Source organism: Delphinapterus leucas, chromosome 11 (genome assembly GCF_059928025.1).
Source record: "Delphinapterus leucas isolate spDelLeu-1000000601 "Yukka" chromosome 11, BTC_Dleu_Yukka2, whole genome shotgun sequence".
NCBI classification, from domain to species: Eukaryota; Metazoa; Chordata; class Mammalia; order Artiodactyla; family Monodontidae; genus Delphinapterus; species Delphinapterus leucas.
In genome coordinates, this window is record NC_143139.1 from 28,461,835 (window position 1) to 28,482,549 (window position 20,715).

Sequence of the window (20,715 nt, forward strand, 5' to 3'; positions counted from 1 at the left end):
CATGTAGTCGCCCCCTTACAGAGCTATTTTGAGGTTTCAATGAGTTATTGCATGAGATAATATTAGCATATATTAAGTGCCTAAAAATGGGTTAAGTATAATACATTATAAAGTTATTAATGTACCACTAGATGATTGTTATTTTCAAGACTCAGAATAACCTTGCAAAATGAGAGGTCTGTTCCTAATACTAAATTTCATGTAAAAGAAACTAATCATCTAGGAGGTTATTTCTTTCATGTTTTAAGCAGTCAGTAAATAGCAGAGTCAGAACTAACCCAGATATTCTGATTCAAGATTGAAATACTGCCTAAGGATGTATATATCATAAATACAATGCAACTTCCCATGTCAATAAAATAAGGGCTCCAACACCATCTGGATATGTGGGTCAAGAAAATATAGAGGTGGTTCAGGGAGAGGCACTCTCTCTAGCATAGCCTGTGTAAGAATCCAAGCTGTCCTAAAGGAGAAAGTGGGAGATCTCCCTAAATTGTACTGTGAACTGGCCCAGGAAAAGCCCTAAGAAGGATGGGCAGAGGAATGACAGCAAGTAAAATGTTTTAAGTTTCACTAAATAAAAATTTTAAATGCCTAAAAAGCCATAAAAGTAAAAACTGTGTTATTCAGGGTAAGTTGCTATAAGTCCCATGAGAGGAAAAAAAACACTGTAGACTAGGATAGTCGAGGGAATATTTTCCCAAAGTAAGTAAGCCTTGAGAACCAGGTAGGAATCAGATCATGGATAGAAGACAGCTGGAACATTTGAGTCCTAGAGAACAAATCAGAGTATCAGGCAAGAATGTAATGAGAAAAGAGCAGACCTCAAATAAAGGACAGAAACAGAGATAAAGAATCAAGACTGTGGAGGGCCCTCTTGGCCAAGCAACAACAAAAACAACATTGCCTTAGATTAATGAGAAGCAACTGGCAACGTTTCAGCAATTCAGGGACACCATTAGAACAGTGCATTTAGAAGATTACTCAGATACCAATTTGCAGAATGGACTGAGGACTGAAGAAAAATCTGGAAGCCAGATCAATCAGAAGGCCACAGTAGTTAATAAGAAGCAAAGTGTTAAGGCCCAAGCTAAAGTTGTAGCAAATGCTTGGGAACAGTGCACAGAAAAATGGCAGGATTTGGTGTAAGCTGTACCTGCACATGGTGGGGGGTAGGGCAATGGAGAGAGGGAGAGAGAAACAGAAAATAAATCTGGATTTGGAACTTGATGGCTGACAGAATGGGAATAACTTAATAAAATTGCAAATCATTTTAAATTTTGCTTTCGAGTAAGCAAAAACTACTTAAGGTAAAGCCTTGACATATTTAAATTAAATATCCTTAAAAATAATGTCTTTCCCAACTTCATAAAAGACTTTACAAATACATTTATGGGTTTTTTAAAACAAACGTAACTTTTTCTAAGTCTCATGACACATAGAGGGAGCTTAATACTAATACTTAATACTAAAGATTTGGAATATGTCATTGGTCTCGTAAGTCAGCAGCAAAAAATACATGGGGATTCTGGAACTCTTTCCTAAGGATACCGATATTGATGGACAGCTGCTCATACTACATATTAAATGGATTTGCCCAATGGAGTAACAAGTCTCAGTGAAAGCTGTTCATTGCTGTAATGACTCAAGAAAACAGAACAGATATATTGAGCAGTCCATATTAGAGGAGACACATATTAGCAAACAGAGAACACACACATATCATCATTGCTGAACAAAAAAGGAAATAAAAATAATAAAGTCAATAAAATGTGCTCCAAAAAGATATAGTGTGCATCTGCACACATTATAGTTATTGCACTCTTTGCCCCTAAATATTTATGGTATCTATGTAATTATTTTACATCTGCCTATGTTTGTGTATTCCCAATTTAGCAACACATTTACTACTCAGAATGCAAAAATTAGCACATAATATTTAATATTTGTCTACTTCTTCTTGTGTTGGAAAACTCTAGTGAATCCATTTTTTGTCATCTCAATGGTCCACATTTCCTATGAATTTTACACAATACTAGTAATATAATTAGTGCCCCTTAATGGATATTTTTAGATATGTGTTCTGTAGTTAGATGAAGATAGAAATGAAAACTAGCTATAATAGAAACTGCTTTACTGTTTCTTATTATAGTGTTGTATTCCAGTTGATGAGCCACCATAGTTAGGTCATAATAGAATTTCCAGTATAAATCCAAGCACTTTTCTACAATTCTAACACACACATAGACCAAATCCACTTTACAGTGGCTGGTAATTGAGAAATGTATCAATTTATTCAATCATATTAACTACTGGGCTTTCCAAAAACTGACCATGAATACTTGTTAAATATATTCATTATTATTTTATAATCTAAGTAATACACAGATAGAACTTAGTTTTGAAATCTGTTTAAATGACTATAAACCATATTGTTAGTATATAACAATATAACAATATAAGATGCATTCTGCCACTCTTTAAAAGTATCCAAATATTACCCTAAATCCAATATGCTAGTAATAAAACTGGAAGGCTTATCACTGAGCAGTAGAGGAGACAAGAAAAAAAAAACAAAACTGAGAGTATAGCAACACAAAGCATCATAATAATAATATGTTTCACATTCATAGGTAGTTTTTAAAGAACTTAGCAAATCAGAGGAAGTGTTTGGATTATTTCCATAACAATCTAAATCTAGTTTTATTACTAGCATAACACAACTCAAAATCCAAGGGAACATTGCTGTACTATCAGATTCCAGCTGATTACTCTACATTTATATTTCTCTTCTCTTTTTTGTTAATATTCAGAGGAATGTCTACTTTAATTGTATGCATGAGCATAATATCCTAATTTCTTCAGACTTTTTTTTTATTATTATACCCACATTTACATTTATTACAGGGAAAGGATACATTAAAGTTAGCCATGGAAAGACACACAGGGAAGAATCCAGGAGGGTTCCAAATGGAAGTTTTCATTGTCCTTAAGATGCATTACTCTCCTGTCATTATTACATTATTATTTCATTTGTACCAATCTTTACTAATGAATTCCATCCATCTACATTTTATATATTATAGCAAGAAACTTATCTATACTCATGAAAATTACACTGATGCTATGTGCTCTAATAATTCCACACAAATAAAAAGGTAATTTACTTTGCATTAAATTAACTGGTTTTGTGTTGGTTTGTATGCTTGCTTGCTAGGTACTACTATTAATGACTCCTATATATTCTTTATAAAATATTTTTTACATGCATACATTTATTTATTTATTTAGGAAAGCAGAATGACATACTCCTCAGGAGTGAGAAGTATAAGAGGCTAGACTGCCTGTGTTTGTATTTTGGCTGAAACATTTACTAATGCCTCTACACCTCTGTATCCTAATCTATAAAATACACTTTGTAAATAATACTTGCCAATTAAATTGTTGGGAGGTCTAAGTAAGATAACGTAGGCAAAACACTTAAAATAAATGCTGGGAACATAGTAAGTATCTAATAAATATATGCCTCCTCTCTCCTCCCTACTTTCCTGGGTTAAAGAATATTACAACATACACAAAACTTTCCACTTGCCACTAGATTCCAGTACTGGAGATACTATAAATATCTGAATAAAATAATACATTTTCTTTTCCAAAACCACTTTACACTCATGGTCAATACAGATGCTCATTTTGAGTGTCATTATAAAACCCAGAAGTGTCTTATCTTAAATGTTAACAAGTATACATACAAATATATCTATGTAAAGCATGACATTTTTAAAACAATAGTATAATGAACCAGGAGGTGTGGTTTCATATTAACTGGTAAATAAAATTTCTAATTTCTATACTATTACAAAGCTAACCAATGAATGTAGATTACCATCAGCATCATAATAAACAATTTTATAAGCATTCAATAGTGTGACATCTTTTTCCTAAAAGAACTACAAAGATAATCTTTAAATGGCGTTCCTGTTTTATAAAATGACCAATAAGCACAGAAAATACTTCTAATTAATAGATAATTCAAATTAAAAGACAAATGGGTTATTGATAGCTAAGTTTTAACACAGCATAGTAATTGAGTACAGTCAACTGTTCAGGAGTTAATCATTCATTCTTCTGGGTTTTTTTTTTTTTAACATTTTTATTGGAGTATAATTGCTTTACAATGGTGTGTTAGTTTCTGCTTTAAAACAAAATGAATCAGTTATATATATACATATGTTCCCATATCTCTTCCCTCTTGCGTCTCGCTCCCTCCGACCCTCCCTATCCCACCCCTCCAGGAGGTCACAATGCACGGAGCTGATCTCCCTGTGCTATGCGGCTGCTTCCCACTAGCTATCTACCTTAAGTTTGGAAGTGTATATATGTCCATGCCTCTCTCTCACTTTCTCACAGCTTACCCTTCCCCCTCGCCATATCCTCAAGTCCCTTCTCTAGTAGGTCTGTGTCTTTATTCCTGTCTTACCCCTAGGTTCTTCATGACATTTTTTTTTCTTAAATTCCATATATATAGGCTAGCATACGGTATTTGTCTCTCACTTTCTGACTTACTTCACTCTGTAGGGCAGACTCTAGGTCTATCCACCTCACTACAAATAGCTCAATTTCGTTTCTTTTTATGGCAGAGTAATATTCCATTGTATATATGTGCCACATCTTCTTTATCCATTCATACTATGATGGACACTTAGGTTGTTTCCATCTCCGGGCTATTGTAAATAGACCTGCAATGAACATTTTGGTACATGACTCTTTTTGAATTATGGTTTTCTCAGGGTATATGCCCAGTAGTGGGATTGCTGGGTCATATGGTAGTTCTATTTGCAGTTCTTTAAGGAAACTCCATACTGTTCTCCACAGTGGCTGTATCAACTTACATTCCCACCAACAGTGCAAGAGGGTTCCCTTTTCTCCACACCCTCTCCAGCATTTATTGTTTCTAGATTTTTTGATGATGGCCATTCACACTGGTGTGAGATGATATCTCATTGTAGTTTTGATTTGCATTTCTCTATTGATTAGTGATGTTGAGCATTCTTTCATGTGTTTGTTGGCAGTCTGTATATCTTCTTTGGAGAAATGTCTATTTAGGTCTTCTGCCCATTTTTGGATTGGGTTGTTTGTTTTCTTAATACTGAGCTGCATAAGCTGCTTATAAATTTTGGAGATTAATCCTTTGTCAGTTGCTTCATTTGCAAATATTTTCTCCCATTCTGAGGGTTATCTTTTGGTTGTGTTTATGGTTTCCTTTGCTGTGCAAAAGCTTTGAAGTTTCATTAGGTCCCATTTGTTTATTTTTGTTTTTATTTCCATTTCTCTAGGAGGTGGGTCAAAAATGATCTTGCTGTGATTTATGTCATAGAGTGCCCTGCCTATATTTTCCTATAAGAGTTTGATAGTTTCTGGCCTTACATTTAGGTTTTTAATCCATTTTGAGCTTATTTTTGTGTATGGTGTTAGGGAGTGATCTAATCTCATACTTTTACATGTAGCTGTCCAGTTTTCCCAGCACCACTTATTTAAGAGGCTGTCCTTTCTCCACTGTATATTCCTGCCTCCTTTATCAAACATAAGGTGACCATATGTGCATGGGTTTATCTCTGGGCTTTCTATCCTGTTCCACTGATCTATCTTTCTGTTGTTGTGCCAGTACCATACTGTCTTGATTACTGTAGCTTTGTAGAATAGTCTGAAGTCAAGGAGCCTGATTCCTCCAGCTCCGTTTTTCATTCTCAAAATTGCTTTGGCTATTCGGGGTCTTTTGTGTTTCCATACAAATTGTGAAATTTTTTGTTCTAGTTCTGTGAAAAATGCCAGTGGTAGTTTGATAGGGATTGCATTGAATCTGTAGATAGCTTTGGATAGTGCAGTCATGTTCACAATGTTGATTCTTTCAATCCAAAAACATGGTATATCTCTCCATCTATTTGTATCATCTTTAATTTCATTCATCAGTGTCTTATAATTTTCTGCATACAGGTCTTTTGTCTCCTTATGTAGGCTTATTCCTAGATATTTTATTCCTTTTGTTGCAATGGTAAATGGGAGTGTTTTCTTGATTTCACTTTCAGATTTTTCATCATTAGTGTATAGGAATGCCAGAGATTTCTGTGCATTAATTTTGTATCCTGCTACTTTAACAAATTCATTGATTAGCTCTAGTAGTTTTCTGGTAGCTCTAGTAGTTTTCTGGTAGAATCTTTAGGATTCTCTATGTATAGAATCATGTTATCTGCAAACAGTGACAGCTTTACTTCTTTTCCAATTTGGATTCTTTTATTTCCTTTTCTTCTGTGATTGCTGTGGCTAAAACTTCCAAAACTCTGTTGAATAAGAGTGGTGAGAGTGGGCAACCTTATCTTCTTCCTGATCTTGGTGGAAATGCTTTCAGTTTTTCACCATTGAGGACGATGTTGGCTGTGGGTTTGTCATATATGGTCTTTATTATGTTGAGGAAAGTTCCCTCTATGCCTACTTTCTGCAGGGTTTTTATCAAAAATGGGTGTTGAATTTTGTCGAAAGCTTTCTCTGCATCTATTGAGATGATCATATGGTTTTTCTCCTTCAATTTGTTAATATGGTGTATCACACTGATTGATTTGCATATATTGAAGAAGTCTTGCATTCCTGAAATAAACTCCACTTGATCATGGTGAATGATCCGTTTAATGTGCTGTTCGATTCTGTTTGTTAGTATTTTGTTGAGGATTCTTGCATCTATGTTCATCAGTGATATTGGCCTGTAGTTTACTTTCTTTGTGACATCCTTGTCTGGTTTTGGTATGAGGGTGAAGGTGGCCTTGTAGAATCAGTTTCGGAGTGTTCCTCCCTTTGCTATATTTTGGAAGAGTTTGAGAAGGATAGGTGTTAGCTCTTCTCTAAATGTTTGATAGAATTCGCCTGTGAACCCATCTGGTCCTGGGCTTTTGTTTGTTGGAAGATTTTTAATCACAGTTCAATTTCAGTGCTTGTGATTGGTCTGTTCATATTTTCTATTTCTTCCTGATTCAGTCTTGGCAGGTTGTGCATTTCTAAGAATTTGTCCATTTCTTCCAGGTTGCCCATTTTATTGGCATAGAGTTGCTTGTAGTAATCTCTCATGATCTTTTTTATTTCTGCAGTGTCAGCTGTTATGTCTCCTTTTTCATTTCTAATTCTATTGATTTGAGACTTCTCCCTTTTTTTCTTGATGAGTCTGGCTAATGGTTTATCAATATTGTTTATCTTCTCAAAGTACGAGCTTTTAGTTTTATTGATCTTTGCTATTGTTTCCTTCATTTCTTTTTCATTTATTTCTGATCTGATGTTTATGATTTCTTTCCTTCTGCTAACTTTGGGGTTTTTTTTTTCTTCTTTCTCTAATTGCTTTAGGTTGAAGGTTAGGTTGTTTATTCGAGATGTTTCCTGTTTCTTAAGGTAGGATTGTATTGCTATAAACTTCCCTCTTAGAAATGCTTTTTCTGCATCCCATAGATTTTGGGTCTTTGTGTCTCCATTGTCATTTGTTTCTACGTAGTTTTTGATTTCCTCTTTGATTTCCTCAGTGATCACTTCGTTATTAAGTAGTGCATTGTTTAGCCTCCATGTGTTTGTATTTTTTACAGATCTTTTCCTATAATTGATATCTAGTCTCATAGCGTTGTGGTTAGTAAAGATACTTGATACAATTTCAATATTCTTAAATCTACCAAGGCTTGATTTGTGACCCAAGATATGATCTATCCTGGAGAATGTTCCATGAGCACTTGAGAAAAATGTGTATGCTGTTGTTTTTGGATGGAATGTCCTATAAATATAAATTAAGTCCATCTTGTTTAATATGTCATTTAAAGCTTGTGTTTCCTTATTTATTTTCATTTTGGATGATCTGTCCATTGGTGAAAGTGGGGTGTTAAAGTCCCCTACTATGAATGTGTTACTGTCGATTTCCCCTTTTATGGCTGTTAGTATATGCCTTATGTATTGAGGTGCTCCTATGTTGGGTGCATAAATATTTACAATTGTTATATCTTCTTCTTGGATCGATCCCTTGATCATTATGTAGTGTCCTTCTTTGTCCCTTCTAATAGTCTTTATTTTTAGGTCTATTTTGTCTGATATGAGAATTGCTATGCCAGCTTTCTTGGGTTTCCATTTGCATGAAATATCTTTTTCCATCCACTTACTTTCAGTCTGTATGTGCCTCTAGGTCTGAAGTGGGTCTCTTGTAGACAGCAAATATATGGGTCTTGTTTTTCTATCCATTCAGCCAATCTGTGTCTCTTGGTGGGAGCATTTAGTCCATTTACTTTTAAGGTAATTATTGATATGTATGTTCCTATTCCCATTTTCTTAATTATTTTGGGTTCGTTATTCTAGGTCTTTTCCTTCTCTTGGGTTTCTTGTCTAGAAAAGTTCCTTTAGCAGTTGTTGTAGAGCTGGTTTCATGGTGCTGAACTCTCTCAGCTTTTGCTTGCCTGTAAAAGTTTTAATTTCTCCATCAAATCTGAATGAGATCCTTGCTGGGTAGAGTAATCTTGGTTGCAGGTTTTTCTCCTTCATCACTTTCAATATGTCCTGCCAGTCCCTTCTGGCTTGCAGAGTTTCTGCTGAAAGATCAGCTGTTAACCTTATGGGGATTCCCTTGTGTGTTATTTGTTGTTTTTCCTTTGCTGCTTTTAATATGTTTTCTTTGTATTTAATTTTTGACTGTTTGATTAATATGTGTCTTGGCGTATTTCTCCTTGGATTTATCCTGTATTGGACTCTCTGTGCTTCCTGGGCTTGATTAACTATTTCCTTTCCCATATTAGGGAAGTTTTCAACTATAATCTCTTCAAATATTTTCTCAGTCCCTTTCTTTTTCTCTTCTTCTTCTGGAACCCCTATAATTCGAATGTTGGTGCATTTAATGTTGTCCCAGAGGTCTCTGAGACTGTCCTCAATTCTTTTCATTCTTTTTTCTTTACTCTGCTCTGCAGTAGTTATTTCCACTATTTTATCTTCCAGGTCATTTATCCGTTCTTCTTCCTCAGTTATTCTGCTATTGATCCTATCTTAATTTCATTTATTGTGTTGTTCATCATTGTTTGTTCCATCTTTAGTTATTCTAGGTCCTTGTTAAGTGTTTCTTGCATTTTGTCTATTCTATTTCCAAGATTTTGGATCATCTTTACTCTCACTACTCTGCATTCCTTTTCAGGTAGACTGCCTATTTCCTGTTTATTTGTTAGGTCTGGTGTGTTTTTATCTTGCTCCTTCATTGGCTGTGTGTTTTTCTGTCTTCTTATTTTGCTTATCTTACTGTGTTTGGGGTCTCCTTTTTGCAGCCTGCAGGTTTGTAGTTCCTGTTGTTTTTGGTGTCTGTCCCCAGTGGCTAAGGTTGGTTCAGTGGGTTGTGTAGGCTTCTGTGGAGGGGACTAGTGCCTGTGTTCTGGTGGATGAGGCTGGATCTTGTCTTTCTGGTGGGCATATCCACGTCTGGTGGTGTGTTTTGGGGTGTCTGTGGCCTTATTATGATTTTAGGCAGCCTCTCTGCTAATGGGTGGGGTTGTTTTCCTGTCTTGCTAGTTGTTTGGCATAGGATGTCCAGCACTGTAGCTTGTTGGTCTTTGAGTGAAGCTGGGTGCTGGTGTTGAGATGGAGATCTCTGGGAGATTTTCGCCATTTGATATTATGTGGAGCTGGGAGGTCTCTTGTGGACCAATGTCCTGAAGTTGGCTATCCCACCTCAGAGGCACAGCACTGACTCCTGGCTGCAGCACCAAGAGCCTTTCATCCACACGGCTCAGACTCCTTAATTTGGGATGATTCGTTGTCTATTCATGTATTCCACAGATGCAGGGTACATCAAGTTGATTTTGGAGCTTTAATCCACTGCTTCTGAGGCTGCTGGGAGAGATTTCGCTTTCTCTTCTTTGTTTTCACAGCTCCCAGGGGCTCAGCTTTGTATTTGGCCCCGCCTCTGCTTGTAGGTCGCCGGAGGGCATCTGTTCTTTCCTCAGACAGGACGGGGTTAAAGGAACCACTGTTTCGGGGGCTCTGGCTCACTCAGGCCGGGGGGAGGGAGGGGCACGGATTGCGGGGCGAGCCTGCTGCGGCAGAGGCCAGTGTGACGTTGCAGCCGCCTGAGGCGCACCGTGTATTCTCCCGGGGGAGTTTTCCCTGGATCCCAGGACCCTGGCAGTGCCGGGCTGCACAGGCTCCCTGGAAGGGAGGTGTGGATATGACTTGTGGTTGCACACAGGGTTATTGGTGGTGGCAGCAGCAGCCTTAGCATCTCATGCCTGTCTCTGGGGTCCACGCTTTTAGCGGCAGCTCGCACCCGTCTCTGGAGCTCCTTTAAGCAGCGTTCTTAATCCCCTCTCCTTGCGCACCAGGAAACAAAGAGGCAAGAAAAATTCTCTTTCCTCTTCGGCAGGTCCAGACTTTTCCCTGGCCTCCCTCCCGGCCAGCCATGGCACACTAACCCCTGCAGTCTGTGTTCACGACACCAACCCCAGTCCTCTCCCTGCGCTCTGACCGAAGCCCGAGCCTCAGCTCCCAGCCCCGCTCGCCCCGGCGGGGGAACAGACAAGCCTCTCGGGCTGGTGAGTGCCTGTCGGCACCGATCCTCTGTGCGGGAATCTCTCTGCTTTGTCCCCCGCACCCCTGTTGCTGTGCTCTCCTCTGCGGCTCCGAAGGTTACCCCTCTGCCACCCACCATCTCTGCCCGCGAAGGGGCTTCCTATTGTGTGGAAACCTTTCCTCCTTCACAGCTCCCTCCCACCGGTGCAGGTCCTGTCCCTATCCTTTTGTCTCTGTTTATTCTTTTTTCTTTTGCCCTACCCAGGTACGTGGGGGGTTTCTTGCCTTTTGGGAGGTCTGAGGTCTTCTGCCAGCATTCAGTAGGTGTTCTGTAGGAGTTGTTCCACGTGTAGATGTATTTCTGGTGAATCTGTGGGGAGGAACTTGATCTCCGTGTCTTACTCTTCTGCCATCTTCCCAGAAGCCCTAATCATTCATTCTTGATAAGATAGAGTCATGATTTGCCTCCACTTATTGCTTTTACCCATTTTGTGATCATTTAGCATTTTTAAGCACATGCACACTAAGCCAGTAAAAGCAAGAGAAAATAAATGATACAAAATTTCTCACTTTTATAAAATTTTAACCATTGTGGAAAAAAATTGGTAAGGAAAGTTTGTATAACTTGTGAAATTTTATTGTCGGCATTATTTACTAATATTTTACTGTTGGTAATCCCTGCTAATATTGCTGAATTCCTCTATATTTAATGAATTCATAGTAATCACAGCAACTATAGAGATTGAGGAGTCACAGTTATATTATGTGCTATATACTAATATGACAATCATTTATAATAATCAAGAACGGTGCTTCTTTGCTCAATAATCTTTCCTATTTTCCTTTTTTAAAAATAAATTTATTTTATTTTTGGTTGTGTTGGGTCTTCGTTGCTGCAAGTGGGTTTTCTCTAGTTGTGGTGGGGGGGACACTCTTCATTGCTAGGTGCAGGGCTCTCATTGAGGTGGCCTCTCCTGTTGCAGAGCACGGGCTCTAGGCACGTGGGTTTCTGTAGTTGTGGCACTTGGGCTCAGTAGTTGTGGTTTGCGGGCTCTAGAGCGCAGGCTCAGTAGTTATACCACACGGGCTTAGTTGCTCCGCGGCATGTGGAATTTTCCCAGACCAGGGCTCGAACCCATGTACCCTGCATTGACAGGCAGATTCCCAACCACTGCACCACCAGGGAAGCCCCTGCTTTCTTAATGGTTGTGCTGTTTGGGGTATAAAGGAAACTCAACATGAAGCAATTCGATTTAATATTTTAAGAAAAATAATTTGTCCCATTTTAACATTATAATAATACACCATTTTTTTAATCAAGGATTTGTCTTTTTAATGAATGGATCCATCTACAAAGCAAAAATGCTAATCCTACCTCCAAGAAATTAACACAAATTTCTTTTTTTTCTCCACCCACTCTTGAAATTTATTTTTTAAATGCACAGAGATAATATAAATAGTAAAAAGTATATACAAAGAAAAATAATTCCTCCACCTATTTCAGGACTAATTCTTACTACACACATATTACCAGTATCATCAAAATATCATAAAATGTTCCCTATAATTTTCAAGAATATGCATACATATATATATGTGTGTGTGTGTGTCCATGTGCAGTGTGTTTCTTCATATAATGCTTTCCACAAATGAGAGAATTTCTCACACATTATTAATAGTTCTAAACTTAGACATCAGTAGCTAAATTGCAAATATAATTTCAAAATTATACTCTAAAGTTGAATTTATTTTCCCTCAGCACAGTTGTTGATTTTCAAAATAATTCTTGCTTGATAAGAGTCCAAATGAAGGCAGTTAAATAAGACACTGAATGAAAGTTAATCTTTCAATGCATGAGTAGTTATTGATCAAAATGAACCAATTTTCTAAAATTATCAACAACATACATATTTAAATTGTGAACCATACTACTTATAGATTAAGAATAAAGCTACTCTATTCACAAATACTATAACAAATCTATGGAAAATATTTACCTTCTAGAGGCACATCATTTTTTGTCTAGATGTTAGTTCTCATCAGTAAAGATGTGAGAAATGTAATATGCTAACAAAAAATGTTAAGTAAATATTCTTACTGCTGTCAAACATGATGATACAGTCAACAGGCTAAATAACTAGAAAACTTACTATATAGTACTATTAAATAATATGATATATATTATAGCATTATTAAATAATAAATATAATACTATCACACAATGTCATTAAATACTAAGCCCTGAGTAAGGGCCAGTTTTACATGCAAACAATCTCACTTAATATAACATAATGAGTGCCAAAGACACTGTCATCAAACCTACCTCAAGCACTGTCCCTAATTCTGTCTCAAAGTCTAAGATTCTACAAGACCATGTTGAAAATGCAAATAGAAACATAATCCATTTATTTAGCATCAGTCATAAATTCTTTAATTTGAATATGCTTATAAGGCTAGCTCTCATTAGCTGATAAAGACCAGAAAGCTTGCTACATAAAAAAAAAAGAAAGTTACTATTGAAAAGGCATCAGAGGATAGCACAGAGAGCTCTTTTACACAGGGCAGTCAGGCAAGCCTCTAAGTAGATGACAACTAAGTAGAAATTTCAATAATATAACAGAAAGAATCATGTGAACATTTGAGACAATAGGTAGGTAGGGCAAAAAGCAAGAACAAAGTCCCTGAGACAAGAAGATACTTGGGGTGTTTAAGGAAAAGCAAGAGGGCCAGTGGGGTTAGAGTAGAATGAGCAAGGAAGAGAATGGAAGGAGAGGACGGAGCCAAGGGCCCATGATGGACTGTGAATTCTGTCTCAAGTGTGGAGGGAAGCCACTGGAAAATTAATTTGAACTAGAAAGTGATATGTCCTGCTTAGCCTTTTTAAATGATAATTCTGGCTAATCATTTCCCACCAAATTTGTAAATGCTAAAGTTCCCCCAAGGTTCTATCCTATTCTCTTCTCCATTTATACTTTTTTATATAATTTTATTGAGTTCCAACTCTATAGGCTGACAGTTCTCAAGTCTCCAGAAATGGCCTAGTCAATATCTCCAGTTAGATGCTTACTGGAGTCTCAAACAATATAAACCTGCCCTGACCACTGATTTCTCTATTCTCATCCCCACCACCTCAGTCTCTTCCTCCCCAATGTACCCCATGGCAATAAACTGTATCTTCATTTATCCAGTTTCCAATAACCTAGGAATCATTCTATTTTCATCTCTTATTTTCAGACCTAATATCTACATCATCATCAACCATATCACCAAAATATATTCCAAATCTGCCACTTTTTACCACTTCAAGGTCTATACTTACCAAATATCATTTACCTAGCTAAATTAACAGCAGTTTTATAACTGGTCTCTGTTGGTTCACAAGAGCAGGAGTTCCCTGGGTAAAACCTGAAACTGGCCCCTGTACACTGGGGCTTCCCAACCCCATTATCCACTTCAGCTGCCAGTTGTTATTTAAACCTATAAATCAGATCACATCATCTTCCAGTGAAATCCATAAAAAAAAAATCCAAATTCTTTAAACTTTGGCCTACAAATCTCCACACCATCTGAATTCTATCTACCTTTCCAAATTATTCCATTCTTCTTTCCTTACCATTCAGTCTATATAGGGTAGCTATCTTTCAGTCACATCAACATACTAAATTACTTCCTGACTCAAGGTCTTTGCACTACTGTTCCTTTTGCCTTAAATGCTCTTCCCCTAGATTTTCAATAGTTCCCTCCTTCTCTTTAATAAGTATACCCAGGATAAGAACTGGTACAGAATCATACTGCCTGGTTGAGGGAAATATAAGCTTCTAGCTAACTAGCTTCATGAGTCACCCTCTCTCAGTATCAAAATCTTATTAATATAAATGCTATAAAAAAGTAAGTTATCTTAGCCATTTATTTGCATTTGTTTTTATTGAATAAATCTATATACGCCACTTCCCCAACTCTAAACTGTAAGCTGTTTTAGGACAAGGATCTTGTTTGTCTTATTCATTGCTATATTTCTCAGCATTACAAGAGTGCCTGGAATATATTTATTGCTTACCTGGTTGTGCGAATATATATTAGAATTCAATTCAGTTATATATGGGTTAAACTGACATATTCTAATGAAAAACTTTCCCCACTTATAAATCTATTCCTATGAAAAATGCATTTCATGATCTGAACAGTTAATTAACTTTCATATAAAATTTTCAAATACAACTGATCTATATGTGGAAGTTTATATATATAATATTTAGAAAACATATTGAAGAACACGCACATCTTCACTGAAGGTTGGTATTTTGTGGCGGAAATAATCCAGTGAGCAATTAACTATCTAAAACAAAAACTGTAGTGGGTACCTTCCAAGCCCAACCAAATGGATAAATGCATTTTGGATTGCCTGGTAGGTATGAAAACTTAGTACACAAAGTACAGTTTCAATGTTATCTGCTCCAGAACACCAAAAAGAATCCTAGATACACCAATTATGGGCCTGTTAATAATCTTTTCACTATGATGCAATTAAATTATGCAAATGGAAATATGTAAAGCAATTTCCTTAGAGAATCATAAAATGGATAAATTCTCTAAAGGAATACATCCCTGGATTCCATAAGTCAGCTGTGAACATAACGTTTCTTCACTAAAAACTTGTCCACCACCAATAAAATCAATTAAAGTTATACTGATTCTTCATCTATTCACCTGTATTCATTTGCAATGTTAGAAATCTAAGGTACAGTTCTATATTATATCTCCATTTTCCTTATTAGTACCAAAAATTTAAGACTGGTACTTAAGACCCCTAAGTACTAGAAACCAAATAAAATCATCCTGAAAGTGGGATCTTTCAAAATTATCAGAAATGAGAAAGAGAAAAAATTTATTATAGTTAACTCAAGGAGTCTCTCTTGCTACCAAATCCCTTTTGTAAAAGATAGGTGCCTGTACTCCACATGCAAGCACAGGCACTTAGCAGTATTTCCTAAAAGGTTTTAGTTTTTCTTTCCCTTTGCAAAATTGGAAGGTGTAGACAACCACACTTTTAAAGAACTGCATCTTCAGGGAATAAACCTAGTTTATTTATTGGTTTCTCTGGTCTTTCAAATGCCTCCTGAATTCCTTTTGGGTTGAATGAGTTATATGCTCTTTTACCTAAAATCTGTACTTGTTTGCTTTCAAATAAAGATGGGTTTTTGTTGTTGCTAATATCTAGCAGAAATTCAAAGCAGTTATCTCTAACAATTCCTGTAACAATTCAAAAACACATTTCCTCCTTCTTTTGACACGCTTCATCCACTCTTAGCTCAGGCACTATTAAGTAATTTGTGTTGCTTACTATATATATTTGAGAAATATAACAGAGAATAATGTGAGAATACATTAAAATGTGAGATAATATAAACTACAGGAACTATAAAAAGCTATGCAATACTCCAGCAGAAAAGTGATGAAAATGTGAACTAAGGCAGTAACGGTAAGGAAATAAGACAGAAGAGAAGCAATTCTTTGTTAGAATGAGCAGGATTTGGTGACTCACTAGATGTGAGACAGGAAGAGGTTAAGGAAGACTGACCCTGAAATATAAGGGGAAGGAGATGTTAAGCAATTCTACTTGGGAGAGTTAGTGCTCAGTTTCCATTCAGGAAAGGAAATGGGGTAAGATTCATAAAGAAGTGAAAACTGAACAAGAAACATTAGTTCTAAAGGGGTGACTTTCTGTGATTGACTCAGGGCTGTCAGAGCTTTCCAAGACCTCCTCTGGGTAGGGGTTATCACTGCTCTCTAAAGGTATAACTACAGCTTTGAGTGCAATAGGCCAGGTGGAATATCTCAGAGCTCCTGTCTTTGATGGAAGTAGATTTAATGTGTTTAAAGTTAAACACAATTTGTTTCTCAGTTCCTTTTTAAAGGGTCTCTAAAGCACTGTGTTATGGTATTAAACAAGCCAATATTATGTGTGTTGTTAATTATTTATTTTTATTCTCAGTCATTCAAGAGCTAAGTGTGTCTTCTTTTAAAGAATCATTTCAGGGCTTCCCTGGTGGCGCAGTGGTTGAGAGTCCGCCTGCCGATGCAGGGGACATGGGTTCGTGCCCCGGTCCGGGAAGATCCCACATGCCGCGGAGCGGCTGGGCCCGTGAGCCATGGCCTCTGGGCCTGAGCGCCCGGAGCCTGTGCTCTGCAATGGGAGAGGCCACAACAGTGACAGGCCCACGTACCACAAAAAAAAAAAAGAGAGAATCATTTCAGAAACTTGAAATGTTTTTGTCATAACAAGGATCGGGAAAATTATATGAAAGTTTTCTAAATAAGTACACTGTGCTGATGATTATTCTCATGAAGATAATACAGGCAGAGGAGCAAAATTGGGATGGAAAAGGTCATCAAAAATACATTTTTGATATATTTGAATTTTAGACTTCTGCAGAATATCTACCAAGGAATATCTGACAAGCAGTTGGAAACTTAGATTTTCTGGGGTGTACAGAGGGTACATGAATCATCAAGATAAGACAGGTAAATGACTGAACTCTCCCAAAGAGAGTTTATACAATGAGATGAGATGAAAATTGAAAATAAAGCCATAAGAAGCACTAATACTAAGGAATAGGAGGAGAAAGAGAAACTAAAAAATAATAGGTACTGAATAAACAGAGAGGTAGGAAAAGAAGCAAGGGAAAAATTTCCATGGAAGTCAAGGGAGGTAAGTATTTCAAGAATACAGTAGTCAATCGTGTCCAAAATAATGGGGAGATCAAGTAAAGTAAAGAATGAAGGGAGGCCACTACATTTTGATCTAACCTATGTCAGAATAGTTTAAGCAGAAATGAACATGAGAATACAGTAAAGAAATTGAAGGGAGAATGAAAAGGAAGTTATGATAGAAACCCAGGCTGTTTGGTAAAGAAGTATGGTGATGAGAAGATAGTAAAAGAGATATCATGATGGTAAAACAGAGTCAGGATATTTACTTATGAAAAAAAAGCTATTCCACAAAAGAAAAATATTTGAAAAGATATGTACATTGATGGCTTCTGTAAGACATATCTCTTACATAAAAATATTTAGTCATTACTGATTATTAAAGGAAGACATAGTTAATCATGTTTGAGGTACCTTCCTATCCCATATTACTATGTCCTGAACATCAATGGTAAGGACTACATGTTAGTAGTAGTAGTCCTCACACTCACCCTCAATATATACAACCCCATGAAAATGTCCTTAACTTCTCAATTATTATGCCCTCTGAAGACTAGTCTAAACTGAGAAACACTGAGAAATTATATTCAGAGAGAGTGGGCACTTGAAAGTCTATGCCCAGTCAGTGTTAGGGAGGTCATTTTCCCTATGTACACAGGATGAATAAACAGAGAAACTTGGTCTTCAGAGAGAAACAGAAGCTCAGAGAAAAGCCATAGTGAAAAGAATATGTGGCTTTATTGACTGAGAGAGAGACAGAGAGAAACAGAGAAAATAGCTGTCTCAGTCCAACCCACCATGCCTGTTTCTAGCTGCAATTCCCATACAGCAAGTTACATGTCACATTTATGAGATGCTCCTAAATCCCTTCAATAAACCCCCTCCATGTGAGATAAGTTAATGCATTTTTGTTCCTTGCAACTAGATAATTTTGACTAGAAAATGTGGTTCCTTTTCTGATTCTTCCAATGAAGTTTCGAAAACTTCCAATACAAAGCTATGCAAATAAGTTTTAAATGTCTAACTACATGCTATAAGTCTTATCTTAAGGAGTAGAAGGGTGTCATGGCAACTGCAATGAACTTTACTTATGGGAAGTAATGAGCTTGTTACAGCATTCTTTTCAAATTGTACAAAGACTAACCTTTGAATCTTTCTTCAAATGATTCTGCTCTATGCTCCATAACAGAAATAAATACCATACCTCCTTTAATGAAGGAAAAAGATCAGTAAATTGTGATTTTTTTACCACCATGACCAGGCTTCCAGTTTTCCCAAATCACCTTGGGATCACCCCCTACATCCCCTCTCTCTTCTCTGAACTATGACATTCCCTGTCTGCAAACTACACAGGAAATTATACGTATCTATCTATCTATCTAGATAGATAGATAGATAGATAGATAGATAGATAGATAGATCTCCACCTATTCTAGCTAATAGCCTACAAAAATAGAAAAATCTCACCTTCTGAGCCTGTGGGCATGAACATTAGTCTGGCTGACCTCGCAACACTGGCACAGCTACCAATTTTACATTTGTATACTCAGATTTCACTTAAAACCTAGTTAAACCCCTTTCAGAATACTCTTTTCACCCCCATCCAGCCCTTCCTATTAGATATGGCCTAATTCCAAACTGGCCAATATTCCATTGATAAAACCACCAGTGCTTAGCCAAAGAATATCACTCTCATCCCTCACTTCCCACCACCTCCTCTTTTTCTGCCTAACTCTGACACTGTTGCTGCTCCTGAACCTGGAAACTCCCCAGATAACAGTTGTTGCCTGGTGAGTAAATCTCTTAAGGAAAAGGAATGGGAAGATCAGAGCCCAGAAAGGAAAAAAAGATAGTACGTGACTTGTGGATGGACTCCATGTCTGTGTTACTCATCTTGTACACTCAGAAACTGCCATGGTACCTGGCATGAGGAGGTACTTAGAAAATACTGTTGAACAAATGAACTACAGGGACAGCAGAACAGCAAATCACTCTGCCTACACCCTAGTACTTTCCATTCTCTCAAAAGTGAAGACTCCCAAAAAGACATAATCTTACTATTTCATCTTCTTAACCTGATCCAACTTTGAACATTATAGGGAACTGACATCATTTCTTTAAAAAAAACCAAATATAACAAATAAGTAAGATTAATCCATTTCACATACTGAAGATATCTTTCTTTCAATAAGCTTCTCCAAATGTTATTCTAGGGTTCTTTAAAAATGTTATTTATTTTCAATGCATTTATTACATAAGTTGTGGACATATAACCTTAATATTAATCAATCAATATTAATCAATCAACATAAATATCAATCAAATCATGATATTATAATTTATATTTGCAACCATCATAAAGAACATAAAAATATGAACTTACATGTTTTGACAAGTTGGGACTCTTCGAATCAACATCATACCTAAAAGATTAAAATATAAAATTTAAATTATTTCCACAAAATAAAGTTAGAGAAAAATGTCAGTATATCCCCCAAAACATAAATAAAAAATGAATCAAAATTGTATGAATAGGGAGAAAAACTTAGCAAATTTAGAAATTTCTCATGATCTGTGGCCTACATACCAAAGGTAGAATTCACAATCCCTGGGTGCTTTTATTTCTACAACTTAAGTAGAAGTCCTAATATTTTCACAGTCATGAATTCTTCTGCTCGATAAGACAAGTTTAAAATTTCCCTTTTCTGTGAATCAATAGATTCCTAATATCCGTAAAAACTGAAATTTCCCTTTTAAAACAAGTGCGGATAACAGGCTATCATTTGTTATAATTATAATTACATTATATAATTATATATAAATATATTATATTATATCATAATTCTTATTTAATATCATAAATGTTCTCATTAATTTTGAAATTTGGCCAAAGTAATGACATATTATATTTCCCCAATCACAGAACTTGGGGAAACCATGTATTTTATGGAAAAAGAAATGTATTTATATAGGATTATTATATGTCCTGTTTTTGATCACTTAGTACTGGAAATAAATGATTTCTTAAGGAGATCCTGGAAAAACATCACCTACTGTCACTTTAGCCCCTTGTTTTAAAAAAATTTTTAGAAACAGAAAGGCTGTTAGTAACCAAAACAATCTCAATTTACTGAATTCTTAAATAGGAAAATATTTGTACTGGTTCCAGTCTTTCTCCCAAATCATATTCCTTTCACATTCTTTGTGCATAGCTTCCTACCAAAAATTAACTGCCTTTTTTTTAAGGTTTAAGTCTTCCCTCTCACATAACAAAAATGTTTCACAGAGAAATGAAGCATCTAGTCAAAAAAAGGCAAAGAAAGAGAGTTCACTGAGTGTACTGATTCTGGGCAGAGGTGCACTTACTCCATAGCAAAGAATGTTTACCACAAACTGGCTTTAAAATTGTGTGATGCAAATACCTGCTCCAGAAGAATTACAAATTAC

At 36.4% G+C, this 20,715-nt stretch overlaps 1 protein-coding gene across 18 annotated transcripts in view; it reads right to left on the reverse strand.

The window, feature by feature from the left end:
• The window catches only part of CPNE8 (copine 8), a 350,243-nt gene that overhangs the window by 234,955 nt on the left and 94,573 nt on the right, over positions 1 to 20,715 (reverse strand). For all 18 annotated transcript variants that reach the window (XR_016394895.1, XR_016394896.1, XM_022577941.3 and 15 more), the window contains one exon: positions 19,652 to 19,691. Coding sequence is in view for 16 of the 18 variants with exons in the window: in XM_022577941.3 (XP_022433649.1) it covers positions 19,652 to 19,691 (40 nt within the window). In the remaining 2 variants the exon portion in view is untranslated. The remainder of the gene's footprint in view (positions 1 to 19,651; positions 19,692 to 20,715) is intronic.